Genomic DNA, 19891 nt, shown 5'->3' on the forward strand with positions numbered 1-19891 from the left:
CAAGTAAACTTGTGGAGAATACCTGATAAACACTAGGCCCCATTTACACACGAGCCTGGTGTTTAATGAGATGAGTTTACTTGGCTCAAGTAAACCTGCGTATAAACCTGTGGAGAACATCTGATAAACACGAGGCCCGATTTACACACGAGCCAGGTGGTTAATAAGATGAGTTCACTGGGTTCAAGTAAACCTGCGTAAACCTGTGGAGAACACACTAGGCCCCATTCACACAATAATTTGAAGACAAAGACATAGAATCAAGTGATATAATGACCCTTTCAAACAGAAGTATACTAATATGCACATGTTTTTTAACAGTTTGCGCTTCAAATGTAAGAGGAAGCCCATTCATTTGTTGAGCCACTAGAACATTTCCCTGGTTGAGCCATTCCATTTCCTTCAATATGAAAATAACATGATACAGAATATCGAATCAGAGTCATTGTCACCGACATTCATAATCCTATTACAAGATCTGTCATTGTCATTGTCATTTCCAACTTTATTCATTTTTTTCAGTATGGCACCAGATAAAAGATTCGCTTTTGATATTGTGGATAATTGGCTGCAAGAACTAATCATATTTTCAATGAAAAAACTGAAATAAAACCTTAAAAGATCTTTTCACCATATCTGTCTAAAACATCACTTTGAGTTCCTTTAAATTTGTGATCAAAGGCAAAACTGTTACAAATACCTTTTAATAAATGAAAGGGTGTAGCAGGGGAGGGGAAATAGAGAGGCTCGAAGCAAAGAAAAGCAAGGACATTGCTTGATTTTACGAGGAAATTACAATATACAAAAATAATGAAAAGGGTGTAACAGGGAAAAGGAAATAGAGAGGCTCGAAGCAAAGAAAAGCAAGGATGTTGGTTGATTTTCGAAGGATTTGCATCACTTTCAAAAAGGGAAATCAGTCTGGGTCAATGAGAACGGGGACAAGGGAGTGCAAACCACAGGAATGGGTCCGGCTTCAAATATCAGATTTGTAATTAAGCAGGGAACTAGACACTTCCCCAATATAAAAATTAAAAAAAACTCTTTCAATCTTGTATTTATTATTTGTTCGATTGACCAACACCTGAAAATGGAAAATTTAAATACCTCAAAGTGTAATGAAATGAACAAATCGTCTGTTTAATGCCTGCTTTAGTGACCATCTGTCTACAAAGACCACCTGTCTACAACAACCACATTTTTTGATTCACTTGAAAAGGGTTTCACATTGAAACATGTACTAAAGCAACCTGTCTACAAAGACCACTTTTTGTGTTTCCCTTTGGCGGTCGATTTAGACAGGTGTCGCTATAGACAGGTTTGACTGTATAATGACTAGTTGCTCTTCTGGCTCCACTAAGACATGCACCTTTGTGCGAATGAGCTCCTAGAATGTCTCAAACATTTCTTCCTACATGTTTGTTTAAAAGTGATATTTGCTTTTTAGAGGATAAATGAACATCCCTCCCAAACAGCAGGAAATAGAAATGAAAAACAGAACTGGACAACATCAAACACTCAAAATCAGGTCAACTTTGGACATGTAAAATGAGGTCAGAATGACCAAGACCAGGTACAGGGTCATCGACCTCAACCAGTATCAAGAATAAAGAGGTCACAACCACCTTAATTTATTGCTTAAAACCTTAATATTTAGGTTCTGTTTTAATATACAACTTGATTATATTTTAAACATATCCAGTCTTTTCATGCCTATAATTTACAACAACAACTTAAGTTGGATAACTAAAGATTTTTTTCTGTATTACACAACACTATTTTTGTTGATAAATGTATACACTGTAGCTCGGCATCATGCCAATTATAAAATTAAATCTAAATACCGGTAGTCCCTTCACTAACAAACCCTAGTCCTGATCATTCAACTATATTGATATCATTTTTTTTCTAAAAGAGATGTTTTTTAAGGAACTTTGACCCGAAAGTGACAACTCTATTCATAAATTGTAAAATTCTAGAGAAATTCTTATACTACTTTCAATTAGGCATATGTAGTAATTCACCTCATAATTACGTCATAACATTCCAGAAATTCACAGCACACGTCATTCTTCTTTGACATACTGAACATCCCATAGACCGTCTTCCGATAGTTTGTTCAGAGAGAAATTATGTCTTTTTAAGTAGAGGATTGCGTGTAGGTTCATTTGGAATTGGGCTAGATGAGGGAGTCATAAAGTCACCAGACTTTGCTAAGTGGGCCAAGTCCTGCTCTCGATTCGAATGGGTTTTACGAGAGTCCAGCTTCAAGCCGCCCAATTAACTTGCGATGTAGACGAGCCAATTCCCAGAGATTTATTGGGACTGAAAACGGTTTTGTCGTGAAGTTGAACTTGATCAAGTACGCCCTAAAAAGCACGCTTCATGCACGTGCAAAACGTTACATACTGATCTAGATTGGTTGTTTCTAGATTAGAAGATGGACTTTCTGGTAAAAGTAGATTTAAAGCAATCTTATATGGAATTTAAAAATTCAGTTTGGAAAACTGACAAATTGATAATTTGGTGTAAAAGTTGTTTGTAATGTAAAAGAGGATGAAGTTACCTGAATAGACAATCTTGATAACTATAAGTTAAAGGTACTATATGTCCCATTTGCAGGCCAAAAAAAAATGAAAAAGTTAAATTCCAACTGCATTTGAAAGATAATACTAATTTAGAACTTCCCTAAAAAAGTTGGGGCTTGAAAATGTCTTCAAGTGGGAAAATAACGACTATTAGTTGTCAAATCGACTTTAGGGCTATAGAGCCCAAAAGTAATAGTCTTGATTTTCAGACAATTGTACCGAATGGTCATACGTTTTATGCTGCGCAAAGATTCAATCAGTTTAATCTTGGCCATCACAAGAAGTGGTTTATTGATGTAGACAAATGCTCATGTACCCTTTAAAACTCTTTTCATGGATGTTATTACCAAAGAAGAAAAAAAAGCCAGTCAGTCACTCTATAGTGTCTGACAGTTAAGTCTAGCAAGTAAACGGGTTTCCTTGCATAATTTGAATATGAGGATTCTGCTAAGGTTTAAATTTCACAGATAGGACTTACATGACATATTCATAATTCCTGCAAAGTTCTACAGAATTTGAGGTTGGCTGCAAAAGGGACATAGTACCTTTAAAACAAGTCTTCCTATAGTAATTATCATCACCATCATTGTAATCATCTTCTTCACAATCATCACCATCACCACACTATTAACCAATCATTCACTAAGATAACTACCACCACCATCAAGACTATTGTCAACAATACCACCACCATCATTATATTCAAGACCATCATTCACCCTCATCATCACCTCCACCACCATACCCCTGCTATTCTTCATCATCATCACCATCACGTGACTTACCGGTAGTAGAATGAGTGAATCAAAAGAGTGTCTTGCAGCACCTCGTAGCTCTTGGCATAGTTCAATAAACTCTGGGTTGTGTTGGCGAAGATAATGTGTAAGTCTAAAGAAAAATATGAAGTGAAATTAAAGAAAATGATAAGAACATATATATTCATATTCATATTTATATTTATTTCATTTCCAACAGAAAGGTAAACAAAGATATTACATTTTTCCATACATAATTATTTTTTTCTGGGAATTATACTAATACACTTTGCACATAATAAAATTATTGCAAGAAATTCTTAATTTATGAAGAAATGGGGGGGGGGGGGTCCACTAAAAAGCAGTGCTTGTAGTTTGTGGATCAATTCAAACAGCTTTAATACATTAAAAACTACTTTAAAAGGCAAATGCTATGTTTTCAAGTTTTTTTTTAATTAAAAAAGGAAATGTTGATGTATAGTTGTCTACAGGTCACTTGATGTCCCTTTGAGAGGAAGAAGGGCATTCATTAATAGAAATATACAATAACGCCCTTCTGGCTCTCAATCAATGCATCATGTACAATATAGACTGAGGAAAGATATCGTCGCTGTTTTCACGAAGTGACGGTAGTGAACAAAATTGCATTCACTTTGCGTTACGATTTTCCTCACTACCGTCACTTCGTGAAAACAAGGACGATATAAAATCCATAAAGATGCTGACAGTGACAGTGTACTCTACAAGCTGATGGGAACCAGTTGGATTAAAAGCTACCAGAACTGGATCACCTAGACCTTAATTGTTAATTTAATTTTTATATCTTTCTTTTCCAATTAGCTTCATATCCAATATTTATCAACAGATTTTATCAAATTTCAACAAAATCCTCCAAATTTGTTTTGGTTTTGGAACTATCCAAACAGGTGCTGAAAACAGATAAAGTAAAAATATTTATAAGTTTATAACAAAAAACAGGGCGAGGGAGATAATGAATCCAATTATCTGACAGAATACACTGACCAATTCATATATCAACTGATGAAGAAAATAATAACAAAATCAACCTTGTATCATTGTCAATTTGGGTCAAAAACGTGTACATGGTACACTCAACAATTTCACAGGTAATTCTTATCTCGGTCAAAGTCATATACACGTCTTTCAAACCATTATGTCCTGATATATACTTGTTATCTTATATTTTTCAGTCGTAATGCAAACTGAAGTCTCCCCATCTTTGGTCATAGATAAATCTGTCATCGGTCTGATTTGATGCAAGGCTTGCTGGGGGTAAATGACCTGTGCTGGAATGGTCAAGGGATGGTCAGCCTTCGCTTTGACCCATGCCCTTCATTCCACGTCACAAGACGTTCATTCCGGAGGTCAAGAAACCCGAACTATATGTGATGTTGTTGTGTGCTCAGAAACTCATCAAACTACAAAACAACCATTCTTTCACATCTGAAATACACAATTTCAATTTTACAAACATTACTGCTCCATTAGATTTCAAAGGTAAAGTTGGCATAGAATTTGGCAGGGGGAGGAGGAATTATGTCTGTGTGCTGCTGATATTTGCAAGAATTCATCATATCCACACTATACAGCTCAAATTAATTTTTCTAAAGTAGGCCTGTCTTCATCAGCTTGAGTTTGCCAAATAAACCGCTATTTTCAGACTCGGGAGATTTTTCCGTAGCTCAAAATAGCGTCTTCACCAGACCAATATACGCTCATCACAAACTAGCTTGGAAAATAAACCAGAGATTGGCGCATGCGCACATCAGAGACCGACTGTATCAATTTTCTGAAAACAAATGTTGGGGTCTGCCTTGTTTTAGCATAACTTTCAGACATCTTCCACTCCTCTCAGTTTATAAACATACCCAGATAGAGCAAGGTAAATCTTTCGTTAGGACAAGGCATTTCATAAATCATCTCTTCACTTAATGTCATTTTTCCAAATCCTCTCTCCATAATCAGGGTTTATTTATTGCAACAGACCAGTGAAGTTTAACAGTTTGATGTCAACAACGAACCCCAAATCTTTACAAACAAGGAGCCAAGCCCAATTTTTCTTTCTATCACCTTTTCACCTCTAAAATGCAGGGATGCCAAAATAATAGGGTCATCCGTTTGATTGGATAGGTTTGGGAGGATTTTAAACATTTATCTTGTTGTCACATATCAGAAGATGATGGTAGTATATATGACGAACTTGACATGTTTTCTCTTGAGACTCTCAGCGTGTCCACACACAAAACAATTTATCCCGAAACTCTATAACGAAACGTCGTATATAGAATCATAGTATAAATTTCAAAGTGTCCACACACAAGAAACGTCATATAAATAATCATCGTATAAATTCAAGGATGTCCATAAACAGCAGAAAGTAATCCTGAAACTCTACAGTCTGGTCTCCTTTCGCTCGAGGTCACGTAAAGCCCCGCCCAGTTAGTTACACTAGTTACACTCCCCCTGTCCACACACAACATTTTCCGTGATTAGGCGTGATTCTTTATTGAGTTTCAGTTCGAAACGATGCCCAAACCTGCGTTTCGTTAGACTAGTTTCGTTATACGATGTATCGTTAGTGAGCGTCCACACACACACACACAAACTATCGCGAAATGGTATCACTATCGCGAAACGGTATAGCTAATCACGGAAAATGTTGTGTGTGGACAGGGGGTATGGAGAGTAAAAAGGCCATCAACTCAAGGACTATTACAAAGAGCTAATGCCCTTCTGGCTCTATACAAACAATGTTACAAAACAAAGCAATTAGCAAAAAGTTCAATATGATTAGAATTCCTATTGATTATATTCACATTAAAATATAGTCTGTTTTGTGATTAAAATTCCTCTAATCTTAATTTTTCTACTCTTCTTCATCGTTTCATCTCAGATTCCAAGTTCTTCTTTGTTTCTCCTCCTCTTTCCAATCTTCTTCTCATCCCAGTCTCTTTCTTGTCTCAGCTCTTCTTCATCATTAACTCCTTTAACTTCAAATGATGCATGTATGTTTTCCGTAATATAAACAAATTTGCCGAACAAATTGCATTTAGACATATCAAGGATAAGATGCGATTTGACCCAATGTGCCAATCTGCTTCTACTCAAAACCCAAATTTACATTAATTTTGAAAGAAGCCATAAAGATGGACAGTTGTGTCAAAAGTCATTATTTCATAGAATGGAAATATGCGGAGTGATTACCCTCCAGCAAAAAACATTGAATCGGTGCCAGGATATCGCTTGGATAGAAGTAAGATTAATGTCAAACTTGATATGGAATTCTTTGCAATGATCCAGTGGCATCTCTTGTATAACATTGAAGGTCTATCTAGGTCAAAAATTTGAAACATGAGGAATGCTAGTTATGCTACTGCTCCTACTAGCATTTACATTTATACCAAAGTTTAGTTCAAGAAAAAAAAGTTTTAGAAAGGAGAAGTGTGGACAAGAATTTTAAAGAAGATCCAAGCAAAATATTGAGGGATGTTTTCTGAAAATGTCTGAAAATGAGTTTCCAACTTCCTAAGGACAAGTGTCCAGCTTGTGTGACATCTGTAGTACAGACACTTGAAGCACTTGAAGTAATACAAGATCACAGTTAGGTCTTGTGGTCATGGCCACTCCACAAATATGCTGCATCATTTCAATTTCTGGAACATTTCATAATGTGAAAAGGGAATTACATCTGTGAACTATCACAATATCTTCTCAAACTATCCAACACAAAATCTTCATAAGTCAGATACAGAATCTACCAAAGTTTCAGTATTTTCAAGAAATACAAAATCTTTCAAAAGATCCAGAGTCTTCCAGAAGATAGAAAACAAACAAGAAAATAAAGAATTTTCTTGAAGATACAAAAGCTTATAAAAGTTCCCCAAAATTGTGAAATATGCTGTAATGTGAATATTTCCAAATATGCAAAAGATTCCTACAAAGGTCTATGTCATACATTTTTCTTATTTAGGTCAAGCTTAATGAAAAAGAAAGAACGCCGCTGTATCTCTTGGATGTCATCCAAGATTTCAAACCAGAATGTAAATAAGAAACTGTTGGCCTTGGCCTACTAAATAATGATCTTGATAAGGTCTCTGGTAGGAAAGTGGTTGAACCAGGAGTTGAACTGGAGCAGAAAGAAATAAATGACCGCTTCTTTAATCAGATCCATAAATTTGTAGGAAATCACTGAGCATCAAATTTTGGTATGATACATTGAGATGTTTGTGCTTCTAGTTGTTTTATTTTTCCCCCTTGTAATGGCTTAAGCAATAATTTTGTCTACATATTTTGTCCCTCTAAATCATGTTAGGAGCGAGAAAAGCATTAACTCATATACTTACACACGGTTGTACTGCCCTTTTGGCTCTTAACACACACAATTATGTGGAACAGTTGCATATATGGCATCCTCTTTCATTGAGTATACCTCCCAAAAATGACTGAAATTTTGTTTTTTCACTGAACATGGCTTTTCAATCTCCTGTCAACATTTTGTAATGTCATCCCTTTGTTTCCTTTTTCCTACACTGCAATTGCTTTAGCAACTTTTTTCTAAATTCTACATTTTCTTTTTTGTAAGGTTCTAAATCGTTTGTTTGGAGCCAGAAGGCCGTTAATGACTAATACAGCTTAAAACAGACCTTCTGGCTTGGAACAGAAAGTGGAAAAATTACTCATTACAATAACAACAACAACAGCAACAACAACAAATGATTGCAAACAAAATTTTCAGTGAAAAAGACTTGTGTATATCTCTGTAATATCTTTGTTCTCCCATCCCTTTTCTCTTGATTCCTACTTACATCACAAACCTTGCCAGGAGACCACTTTTATGACAGCCTGGCAGACTGGTGGTCTTGAAAAAGCAATCAAGTACAAACATAGTGGGAGACTAAAGAAATACATTAAACTCATGCTTTGTTTATTTCATGTGATTCTGTCATTTGTTTTCTGTAGATTACTGCACATTGCAATGGCTTGGCAAGGTTTATTAGCTTGATCTTGGACTGCCAATATTTTATAACTTCATGTCACATCTGGATCACATTGAGTGAGACATCATTCCAAACAGGGATTCATTCTTCAGATTATGTGAAAGGAATTGGTCTTGGTTGGACTCCAAATGTTCAAAAAGTCAAACATAAACTGAAAATAAAATGAAAATAGTTAAATTTTGAATGATAGTGAAATCAGTCCTCTTTTAGTCAGATATGGAAAATCATCAAAACTAAAAGAGTTGATAGAAATCTGAAATTGGTTTAAGCACATGTATAGTCAAACAGAAGCTTAAATTTCATTGAATCTCTTTTAAGTGTAACCATCTCAGAAAAAAAACATTCAAGCAGGATTGAACAGTCAGCTGTTTTTAGTCACCCTTTTCATATTAAACACTTTCACACACAAAATTGATGAAACAAGTTTAGACAAACTTGTCTTGTCTTTGGAGAATTACACTTTGATGAAATAGAAGGTTTCCAAGCTTTTTTGCTTACAAACAGAAATAGAAAGTCATAAATGATAAATGCAAACAGTGGCAAATGTTGCATCCTGGAGAGACAACACAGCTAGAATTTTGAACACTTGTCTAATATAAGTTTTTGTCAGAAAGACAAAATAATTGATGATGTTGGAAACTTGTTCGCTTTTCTCTCACATGTTCAGGAAACATTGTCAAAAAGCATATTCAATGCCAGGGAATGGCTGTCAAAGAGGATATTAACACCTGTGCAAATGCCAAATATATACCAACAGAGCACACAGCAAATGTTACAAGAGAGATTACAATGAGGCTTATAGTATGCAATGGGTATAGACCTGAACTTGGAGTGAACTAAACATAGTGATTCATCATGTTCGTATTCATACACATGCAATTATTGGGGCTTGCATCAATTATTGTAAATATATTTCAGTGGCATGCCTAGGAAAGTGATAGTGATTGTCACTCCTGTATCATCAATATGTATATATGTACAATTTACTGTTTTGTCTGATTAGAGCAAGGAGGCATTATTTCTGCTTCAAATAAGTTCAATGCCCTTCTGGCTTCAAATAGAATACCACATCGATTGAGACACTTCACGGTATCATTAAGCACTATTTAAATAGAGATGCAGTTGCGCACCATCTCTACACCCTAGGAACATTCCAGGTCAACAGGGAAAAGATTAATATTTATTTTCGGGGGCTACTTTTCAAGCTTGCCTGCATGAAAATAAAATTCTAAAATTTGTTTTGCATTGAACTCTATGCAAATTTACAGGGGCTCTTTTCTGATTTTCAGGGGCTCTTTTAGGCATTTTGGGAGCTAATTCGCCCGAGCCCCCGTGTATTTTTTTCACTGCAGGTCAATTAGCCTGCAATTAAAGCACTATAAGAATATTTTCAGAACGACTTCCATATATCCTGACTGAATGGTTTCCATATTCTCTCCTGGGTATGGAGTGGCTATATGAATTAAGCTTGATGGTGGAAAAGGTTTGATCTACTGGATATAAACCAGGATCATTTAATTCACAGCCCAGCAAAAGATAATAAATAGAGAGAAAAAATACTCCACTTAGTGCCAAAAAGGCATTAAATCATATCATTTTGGGCAGATTTAATGTAATTGTTCTTCTGTCTCTCAAAAGATTATACAACACCTCTACCAAGATGGGTATTGACAGCTACAGAGGTAATAAAGGCAAAAAGATGACTGTTGGCTTCAATCTGCTGTACAGACTGGTAAAGAAATGGTAGAAACTGCGGCCCCTTTTCCAGAGATTATCTTGTCATCGCACCCCAGTAAGATGGAACGTTTGGTTTCCTGTTATGATGTATGGATGGAGCTTTCACTGATACATGTATAACCCCAGATCCATCGCTCTAATATCATTATCCTATAGCTAAGGGAGCCCACCCTCCCCCCCCCCCCTTCTCCCCCTTCCCCTTTCCATGAATTTAGATTCCTAAGGAGTCTACATGTACATGTGGGTGTGCATACACTTATTTCTGTCATGGGGACTTTACTCCGAGGATGCGATCGAAAGACATGAACAAGGTTTTAAATAAACAGATGAGCATTTGATATGTTGAAACTTGAAAGCAGATCTAATAAATTGGGGAGCTTTTCTGGACCTATATGTACATCATGTATTCAAATATGGGAGCAATAATTTACTTAGTGTTTGCATACTCAGATGATGTTTTGATGACTAGGCTATCTGTCTCAATACATTGAGAGGAGAAGTTACAACATACACATGCCTCTAGATGCCATCAGAAGATCGGCCCCATATTACGCAAGTTTAATATTTCTTTTTTTTTAATGGTGATTTATTACAGAGTGGTTACCAATATTTATCTAAATATCTAATATTTTTGACAGCCTTCTTCTGCTGTAATGTGAACATGTATCTATTTTTAATTGTTGATATGTTGAAAATAATTCATTTATATTTAGTCATTGAAATAAAACTGGCTAGCCCAGCCTCGTCCAGACCTACAGCATAGGATGAAACCTGAATGGGGGCAGTTAATGTCGAAGCTTTCCTCTTTACAAATCTTCAGAGCTGGCCGAATATTTTGTCAGTCATGCCGATCAGATGTTGATTCCTATTCCTTCCCACCAGTAATGAATGATTTCCACTACGGCTCAACCCCCAAATAAAAATAATTCCAGTCTCCCTCTCCCTTTCCCGCTCAATATTGGCAGTCCAGTTTAGCACAAATCATGTTTGTCACAGGTTTACCCACAAATGTCTCAAATGATTTCTTTTCATCAGAGCTTAGCCGGATCTTGGTGTCTCATTAATATTATAGGAATATGGTTGATAGCTTAAGAGTGTTTGAAAACTGCAGTTTCATTCAACCCCTGTACAACTCTATACACCAAATAAACTCCTAGTTTGGTCTATCACTTGCAGAACTTATGACTCAAGTATAGCACAGTTGTATAAATAAATGTTGATTTGGCCTTCTATTACTTAGCACTCCTTTCAACATATAATAGTATCTATTTATTTGATTATATAAAGTTCTTTTTGTTTCATCGGGTTGATGTTCTTTAATCCACTTCCAATAATTATTCTCAATATCAAAGAATAAAAATAAATATAATCATAAATCTGATTAAATAGTACTAGACAGTAAAATTAGTTTAATACTTTTCTGGCTCTTTATAGAAAACAACTTCTGTATTTGTAATAAATTGATTTACAAATCCTTACATATTCTTTGTATGAGCTATAAGCACAAATGTGGGTGGTTTAAGATTCACCAACTGTTATTGATATGCAAAGATTTGTTTTGAATTTTCTATATGATTGGATTCCTTCTATGTGTTTTCTAGGTGATATGCTTTACCTCAAAGCAAACTCGGTTAATGCATCTTTTTATTTTGCTCACAAGTTATCACGTAAATCATTCTGATAAGATCATGTTCAAGCAGCAAGGCACAAATAGCTCATAATTCAGAAGTTAAATTCTATTATATTGAATAAAATATAAAAACTGTGCACCATCAATCAAGTACTCTAAATGATCTTCTTTCTTTTCACTAAATTGCTTTACAGTTTTACACATCCTTACAAATTCTTTAAGAGTTGTAAGCACAAAATATGATATGTTGACATTCAACAACTGATAATGGTATGCTCAGATTTGTTTTGAATTCTTCTACAAACTGTTTTCTAGACGATATAGCACAAACTTGGGGATATCATCTTTTATTTTACTCACAAATTATCACATAAATCATTCCAACAAGATCATGTTCCAGCAGCAACATATCAATAGCTCATAATTCAGAAGTTAAATTCTCATTATATTCTACTAAAGATCACTGTACGAAACCATCAATCAAGTAAGCTGAATGATCAATTTATGGATTACAACAAACATGATAGGACAACATCTAGACTCTGTTTCACTAATACAGGTTGTATTTCTCTCAACACACCTGATTGATCCTCCCTATTGTGAGTCGGAGGGTGATTCAAAAAGATTTATTGAGGATAATGGTCCTGAACTTGACAAGAATGTGCATTTGATGTTCTTAAATGACCTACTTTGATATCTTCATAAGACAAAGCTAAAAGACAATACAAATCAACTGTTTTATAGTTGTTATGCCTATGGTATGGGGGTTCATTGACCAGACTTTCAATCAAAATCTTCAACGTTTGAGTCCTTGCTAAATATCCTAGTTGCTTCTCTCTACCCAGTGATAGTGAAGGAATATCAGGGACACATTTCACAAAGCCTTTTTTCAATGACAAATGACAAAAATCAGTGACAAATCTGCTGATAACCAATTAGAAGCAATTAAGGATTTCACTAGCTTATAACAAAAACTGTCATTTGTCACTGATGACAAGTTTTGTGAAATGGGGCCCTGGTTGAGAGAAATGTGTGTGAATGGTGGCCAGGAACATCACTGCTTAAAGAGAAGGTTGAGTTCTGGGAAGAGGTGAAAAATAATTTGTGAGCGTTACTAATTCTTATTATGGAAGTGTGGAAAAACATCAGATAAGACATGTTCCCTGAAAAGCATGGCTCTTCAAATGCCTTCATATTCTAAATATGCATGTAACATCGTAAACATCGGGGGGGGGGGGGGCGGCTTTTTACACCACGTGTTCGTGTAGTCCCATATACATCTTTCTGTGTACAGTGTTTGTAACTTTACCAAGACTTGGCCAAATTTCTTATCATTTTGATGATTCCAAAACCTTGCAATACACACAAATTCTTATGCTAGATGATCAACCTTTTCTGGTCGGTTCCACACTGTTTCTTTCACAATGCAATCGCATGACCAGAACTCAACTTCATCTTTAATAATGGACATGAAAGCTTTACAGTCCAATAAACCCAATATGAATGTTACTTTTTGTTTTTCTTATCATCAGATTTGTATTTATTTGGCTGATCAACGTCCATCAAAAGTAGAGTATTAGGGATCATGAAAATATAATGGAAATAGTCTACATATATGGATGGCTCCCCTATAGTATACTACAATATAACTACTTTCTTGTCTGAAAGAAAAAGTTATGACAAATGATGTAGTATTCTTACCACAAATGGATGCAATTGTCACAATCATATGCTCTCTTATTTCCCATTTATCAATCATAAAATTTATTATGACTTTTCATCAAAGCTGAACATTCATCAAAATTGTTAGTTCAGCGCCAGAATGGTGTTAACTCTGTGTAACATATAAGTTAATGCCCTTCTGGCTCCAAACATGCAACATAAAGGGAATATTTCTACACAAAGAGAATGTCAAGCCACTTCCTGGATCATGAATGCTGTTGAAAAATTGTTCTATTCTTGTTGACTGGGCTCCCGAAAGTGTTTCATATCCAAACAAGCCTCCAGTGGTGCTCAGACGCATCGGAAATGCACAAAAGCGGCGGAAATGCCCAAGAATAAAAGCGGAGCTTAGAAAGAACATGAAGTTTGAAAGTCAAGTTTGTTTAAGCCTGAAGTAAAGGTATGTGTTGAAAGGTAGCCTGCTACAGGTGTAAATCATGCTTGTATGAGCAGTTCTAAAAACAGGTAAAACAGCCACCAATAGATGCCCTCCTTTCCTACAAAGTGACTGACTTTTGTGTTGTGATGACCTCAAATGCTTACAAATATCGTCCTTGTTTTCACGAAGTGACGGTAGTGAGGAAAATCGTAACGCAAAGTGAATGCAATTTTTTTTCACTACCGTCACTTCGTGAAAACAGCGACGATATGATTATAAAGTTTGACTTGTTTTTGTTTTCCTTCTATAAAGATGAAAAGTAACTTTTCGAGGCCTCCTCCTCCAAAATATTTCATTTTGTTTCTGAAAATATAACCCCAAGAATAAGGTTACCAGTAAGTAATTTAATGACCCTGCGTATCAAATAAGAAGTTAAAAGATCTAACTTTCTTATACAGATAGTTTGCAAAGAATGGAACCAAATATAGTTTTGAAATCTGTCCACTTAATTCCCAATTGACACTTTAATTTTTTCCTTATACATGTAAGTTCCCCACATGACCTTAAAGATTTGCCAATCTGGTATTGGTATACATGTAAGAAAGGATCCTACCAGATATATAAAAATGCTTCTATACCATCAAAATTGATTATTGAGTTCTATACCTCAACAGTTATTGTTTACGAAATAATAGTAAATATCTTTAAGGTGGACTATCTAGTAGTAGGCCAACATAAAGGCCTAAATGTGGAGACCTAGATCTGATACTCAAAGATTCCTTGTAAAGGTCATCTCTCTATGATTTCATAAATCCTTCTAAGCTTTTCATCGCTACAAATAAAATACCTCTGCCAATCACGCTCCCTGCATTCTCCTTCCATCCTTAAAAATGGATAAAAAAACCTCATAATTCTTCTGTCAAGACATAAAGTTATAAAACCTTTACATGTACCAACCACCGATCACCACCGCACCCCTCCAGATCAAATTACTCCAAATTCCTTGACACGGTTTTAACACAAAACAAGTTCAACTTCGAGACGTTCTCTTCGCTCTTGTCTGGTTTTCAGATAAAGACATCAAGGGCAACTTGCCGACAAACTTGGGGTTTCGGATGGACAGATGATGCGGCATGCAGGATTGGGCAGCCGTCATCTACATCTTTATGTTGTTCATCTTTATTTCATTCAGACTGATCATCAAATTGGTTTTGTTTGTCCTAATTGGATAATTTGAGTACGATATTGCTTTGTTCTCCGATCAGAGCTGAAAACAGAGTGATCCATCATCGCGCTCCCGGAGCACGTATACCCCCCTCGTTCACCTGCTTCATAATGAAACCGGTCCTTTGCACCCCCGGGAGAGATGAGGAAAGGAGATGCACTCCCAAGACTTGTGAAAAATCAAGATGAGATGTCTGGTCTCCTTTGTCTTTGATTTTTGTTCTTCTCCTGAGAAAGGGTTTTTCAAATTAAGCTGTATGAAATTGTTTGGATTATAGAAAGCAGACTGGAGCAAGGGGATGAGATAATGAGGTCAAACAGAAATTCAAACTGTCTACCAATTAATTCTACAAAGGTTTTTTGCATGAATCATGCATGTGATGTATTTTTTTTCTTTCTTCAGTCTGGTGGTGGTTGTTGTTGGGTTTTTTGTTGTTGGTTTTTTTTTTTTTGGGGGGGGGGGGGATTGCATAGGAAATCTAAAACTCTCAGTTGTATTTATGTTGACTACTTGTTTGGTGGGGGGCATAAGTTTTCAATCATTTACTTGGAGAAGATGACAGATATCTTTATGAAGTCACTCGTCATATAATATCAGCATAAGATGATCGATTGGAGATAATTATTGCCTCAAAAGTTGATATTACAAAATTGAACGTATGATAGTCATTGTTGCACATTAAGAAAGGTTGTTGGCTCCAATGATATGTGGTAGTTATAGTGGTGGGGGTGGGAGGGGTGAAAGGGGTGGTACAGATGGTAAAGTTTAGGTGGTAGAAGAAACTGGGGGTAGTGGTAGTTGCTTTTTTTTAAGTATCCAGTTCAAGTCTGTACTTGAAGACTAGATGTTCACAGAAATGACTTAAGTGATGATGGAGATCTTCATGGCACATTCATGTCTAAGAATGAATAATGTGATCATCATAAGAATATCCCCCAGGTCTCAATCTAGATAATCATGATAGATATGATGATGAAATAGGCCTAATGGCCCCTATACATCACTGTAAGTCATTATAGACGGTATTCGTCTCCATAAATAGACATGTCTAGAAGACAGCATCCAAAGTCCCAGAGCTATACACAGGTAGAGGTAAGGGCATGAATGATGAATGATCGTCATCATAAGCTGTTTTCATATTCACAGCCAAAGAGGGTTGAATCCGGACTTGGTCCTGAGAGATAGCTACCAATTCAATCATGCTCCCTTTCATACCCATAGCAGCCATATGAAGTATGGGCATTTCGTTCCATGGTTACACTCAATCTTATGATTGATACTTCATTTACTGAGACCCAAAAGGGTGCCAACTCAACTTGAAACAGAGTTAAAGATAAAGTTGAGTTCTGGTCATGTGATTGCATTGTGAAAAAAACGGTGTGGAATCTATCAGAAAAGGTTGATCATCTAAGTATTTGTGTGTATTGCAAGGTTCTGGAATCATCAAAATTATAAGAAATTTTTCAAAATCTTGGCAAAGTTACAAGCACTGTACACAGAATGATGTATATGGGACTACACAAGCACATGGCAAAAAAAACCTACCCCCGAGTTTTTCGATGTTTCATGTCGTATTTAGAATATGAAGGCATTTGAAGAGCCATGCTTTTCAGGGAACATGTTTAATCTGATGTTCTTCTACCCTTGCATAATAATAATGATAACGCTCACAAATTATTTTTTACATCTTCCCAGAACTCAACCTTCTCTTTAACGCCCTTCTGGCTCTTAACAGATGATTTCCATGCTTTATTTCCTTGCCATTGTGAGGGGAAAAGATACAGCATATGACAAGAAGGTATCTTGATCCGATCCGCATCGAGTAGTGCACATACCCTACATCATTCATATAACAAAGCATCCATTTCCAGTCCAGAATCAATCATCCTCTCCAAGCAGGTTGAGAAATTCCATACTGAATGTGGATTGTGGATCAGTCTGATGCTAGCTGACACCAATTCATATTAGCTTATGAGTCTGGACTTAGTCCGGATTCAACCCTCTTCTACCTCTAATGTAAAAGAGGCTCAAGTCCTCCAGGTAAGACACAAATGATGGATGATCGTCGTCATAGAGGGCCAGACCAAGAATGTAAGGTGATAGTCATGTGCATAGCCAGCATTCTCTTGAGTACATTGCCGCTTTACAAACTCAATGGTCTCCATCAATTTCTGTCTTTAAATCTCATTGAACCTCATGACTGATGTCAATGAATAGATGACTGATGCATTCACCTTGACGATTTTAAGGTTGGTTAAAGGTAGGTCCATGGTTAAAGTAAGAGATCAATCTACAAATGACTGTGAAGCAATAGTGCTCTCAATATATCCCATTATGCATTATGATAATGAAAATCAAAAGTATTGGATTCCTTCATTACATTCAAATCTACTTCAAATAACTGAATAAGGAACTGATTTATGAATTCTACCTATTAATGACCTTAGCTGAGAGAAACAGTAAAATATTAAATGCATTGTGTAAGGAGTCTAAAGCTTAGCACTGGGCAAGGGTTTGAAATTCTCCACCAGTTCTTTGTGAGTTACTCTACCAACTCATAAACCATCCTGCAGATTTTTATTTTCTAAACAAACTTTTGATCATGGGGTACTAAACATCATTATAACTCTCATCATTATTTACTTGATTCTGAAGCTAATTTTGGAGAGACAAATGTAGATGTAATTCATGGAGTAGTAATGCAGTCCATCAAATCTTTAAGCACCATTTTCTAACCACTAAACCAGAAATTGAAAACCATTTGCAAATGGTTTTCAATTTCTTGTAGGCATTAAATCCTAATCCAACAAATTACCAATAAATGTAAATGTCATTGGCTGGAATTAAGAGTGTTGAAATATCATGATGAATAGCTCCCCCTAGAGGGTCGCTACTTCGCAGCCGCAATTAATGTCATTGCTACATCATCTAAAACTACTCAACATCAACCAGGGCTGGTGAACAAGGCTGTAATATCCACAGGTCAATGGCCTGCAAAGATGGCTTTACAGAGGAGATTCCTGGAGCACAAAACTTGAAAATAAAAAAGTTACTTCAAGAGAAGGCTGAAATGCTACCAAGAAGTCTTTGGACCAAGCTGTTTCTTGTGTCAATTCGAAAGAATATTACTGGTCAAAAGGTCTTTCCAAAGGCAAACAAACTATAATTTATCTTTGATAAACAAATGTTTTTAGTACACAATTCGTCGCTGTTTTCACGAAGTGACGGTAGTGAAAAAAAAATTGCATTCACTTTGCGTTACGATTTTCCTCACTACCGTCACTTCGTGAAAACAAGGACGAATTGATGTTGATGTGGTTTACTAATTTTTCAAAATTTACCCCCCTCCCCCCCCCCCCCCAAAAAAAAAAAAATTGGATACAAAAAAAAATTATATTATGGTTAGAATTAAGGTTATGAAAATGCTTTTACAGTGGAAATGTAGCATAATATGATGCATACATGTAAGTTCCCTTTTTCACTGCAAAAATTCACCAATTTTTCAGGGTTGCAATTTGACATGCTACAGTACTATATCTGTGTTTGTACTGCTATTATATTTATCTTGCCCTCACTTTTCTCTTCATGAACATTATTAACAGTGACTGGTATATAATAAAGCAGTATAGTTCCGGTGTTCTTACAGGCAGTATGGGAAAGAAATGAAAGAGAGACTTACTTCCTGATTTCATTGTAGGTATTATAATACTTTCTGTGTTCCTGCCACAGCTCACGTGAAAAGATGACACCTGTTGATAGAAAAGTAAAGAATTGAAAGATTATTCAAAAGAATTCAAAAATACAAATGAAGCGAGACGTTAAAAAAAGTCATGGAAAAACAGCACCTCACCCCCCCCCCCCCCCCCCCCCCCCCCCCCCTAATTTTAAACCGGATTTATATTGATCTAAATCAGGAAATTATCAGGCATGGATTATTCTTATTTGTGGAAAACATACATGATTTGCCAATATTTGCTTAGATAATGATAGTACTTTGTTTTGAAGAAGGCATATCACTATTAATAGCCAGTAACAATGACTCTATGCAATGTCAAAAGCATGAGTAGATTTATATTTTGCTTTTATCAATGCTTTATGATTAGAGAAATCCTCAATTTTTAATGAAATTCTATCTTTAATTCCAACTAAATACTTCATAGAGAGTTCATGCATGTACAGAAGCAAATTTAAAGATAACAAAATAGGGATATAGTTTATTAAAAACAATTAAGATTAAAAAATATTCTAAAAAGAACTAATAACTTGTTCTCACCTATAGGTTTGTGCCTCGTATTCCAGCTAGTGACTAACTCCTCTAACTGTGGGGCAAGAAAAAAAGGGAAGAAAGTAGAGAGAAAATGTCAATAATGATTAGGTACAATTAACCCTGATAATCTCCATGAGAAATGTACAATATAAAAATACATTTTATTATGATTCACAACTCACAACTAATCAGTGTCTGGTTTTTTCCCTAAACATTCAGTTCCACATATTAACTTCATATGCACAAAATTTACGGGTAAATGACTTTTGTAAGGATGTATTCCAGACTCGCAAATCTAATTCAAGCAGAAAAATAATATAGTATTAATGACTGCTTTGAGAGAAATAGTTGTTTTATTACGCTCAAGGGAAGGTTAGAATTGTGCTATTCCCCGAGGCTTGCCGAGGGGAATAGCCCAATTGTAACCTTCCCGAGAGCGTATGAAAACAACTATTTCTCGAATATTAAAGCAGTCATTAATACTTTTATATGCCGAAAAAAAATAGACTAAAAAATAAAAAATAAAAAATACTTTTTTTTTGGTCTAAGATGAGATTCGAACTCTTGCGT

The 19891-nt window shown here is 35.7% G+C and overlaps 1 protein-coding gene across 1 annotated transcript in view; it reads right to left on the bottom strand.

The window, feature by feature from the left end:
* Positions 1–3144: 3144 nt before the first annotated feature.
* The window catches only part of LOC100890048, a 57125-nt gene continuing 40378 nt past the window's right edge, over positions 3145–19891 (bottom strand). The window contains exons 5-7 of the mRNA XM_030994919.1: positions 19328–19373; positions 18734–18803; positions 3145–3476 (exon numbers count right to left, since the gene is read on the bottom strand). Of these exons, the coding sequence (XP_030850779.1) occupies positions 3224–3476; positions 18734–18803; positions 19328–19373 (369 nt within the window). The 3' untranslated portion in view covers positions 3145–3223. The remainder of the gene's footprint in view (positions 3477–18733; positions 18804–19327; positions 19374–19891) is intronic.

Source organism: Strongylocentrotus purpuratus, unplaced genomic scaffold (assembly GCF_000002235.5).
Source record: "Strongylocentrotus purpuratus isolate Spur 01 unplaced genomic scaffold, Spur_5.0 spur5_scaffold_21, whole genome shotgun sequence".
In the NCBI taxonomy this organism is placed as follows: Eukaryota; Metazoa; Echinodermata; class Echinoidea; order Camarodonta; family Strongylocentrotidae; genus Strongylocentrotus; species Strongylocentrotus purpuratus.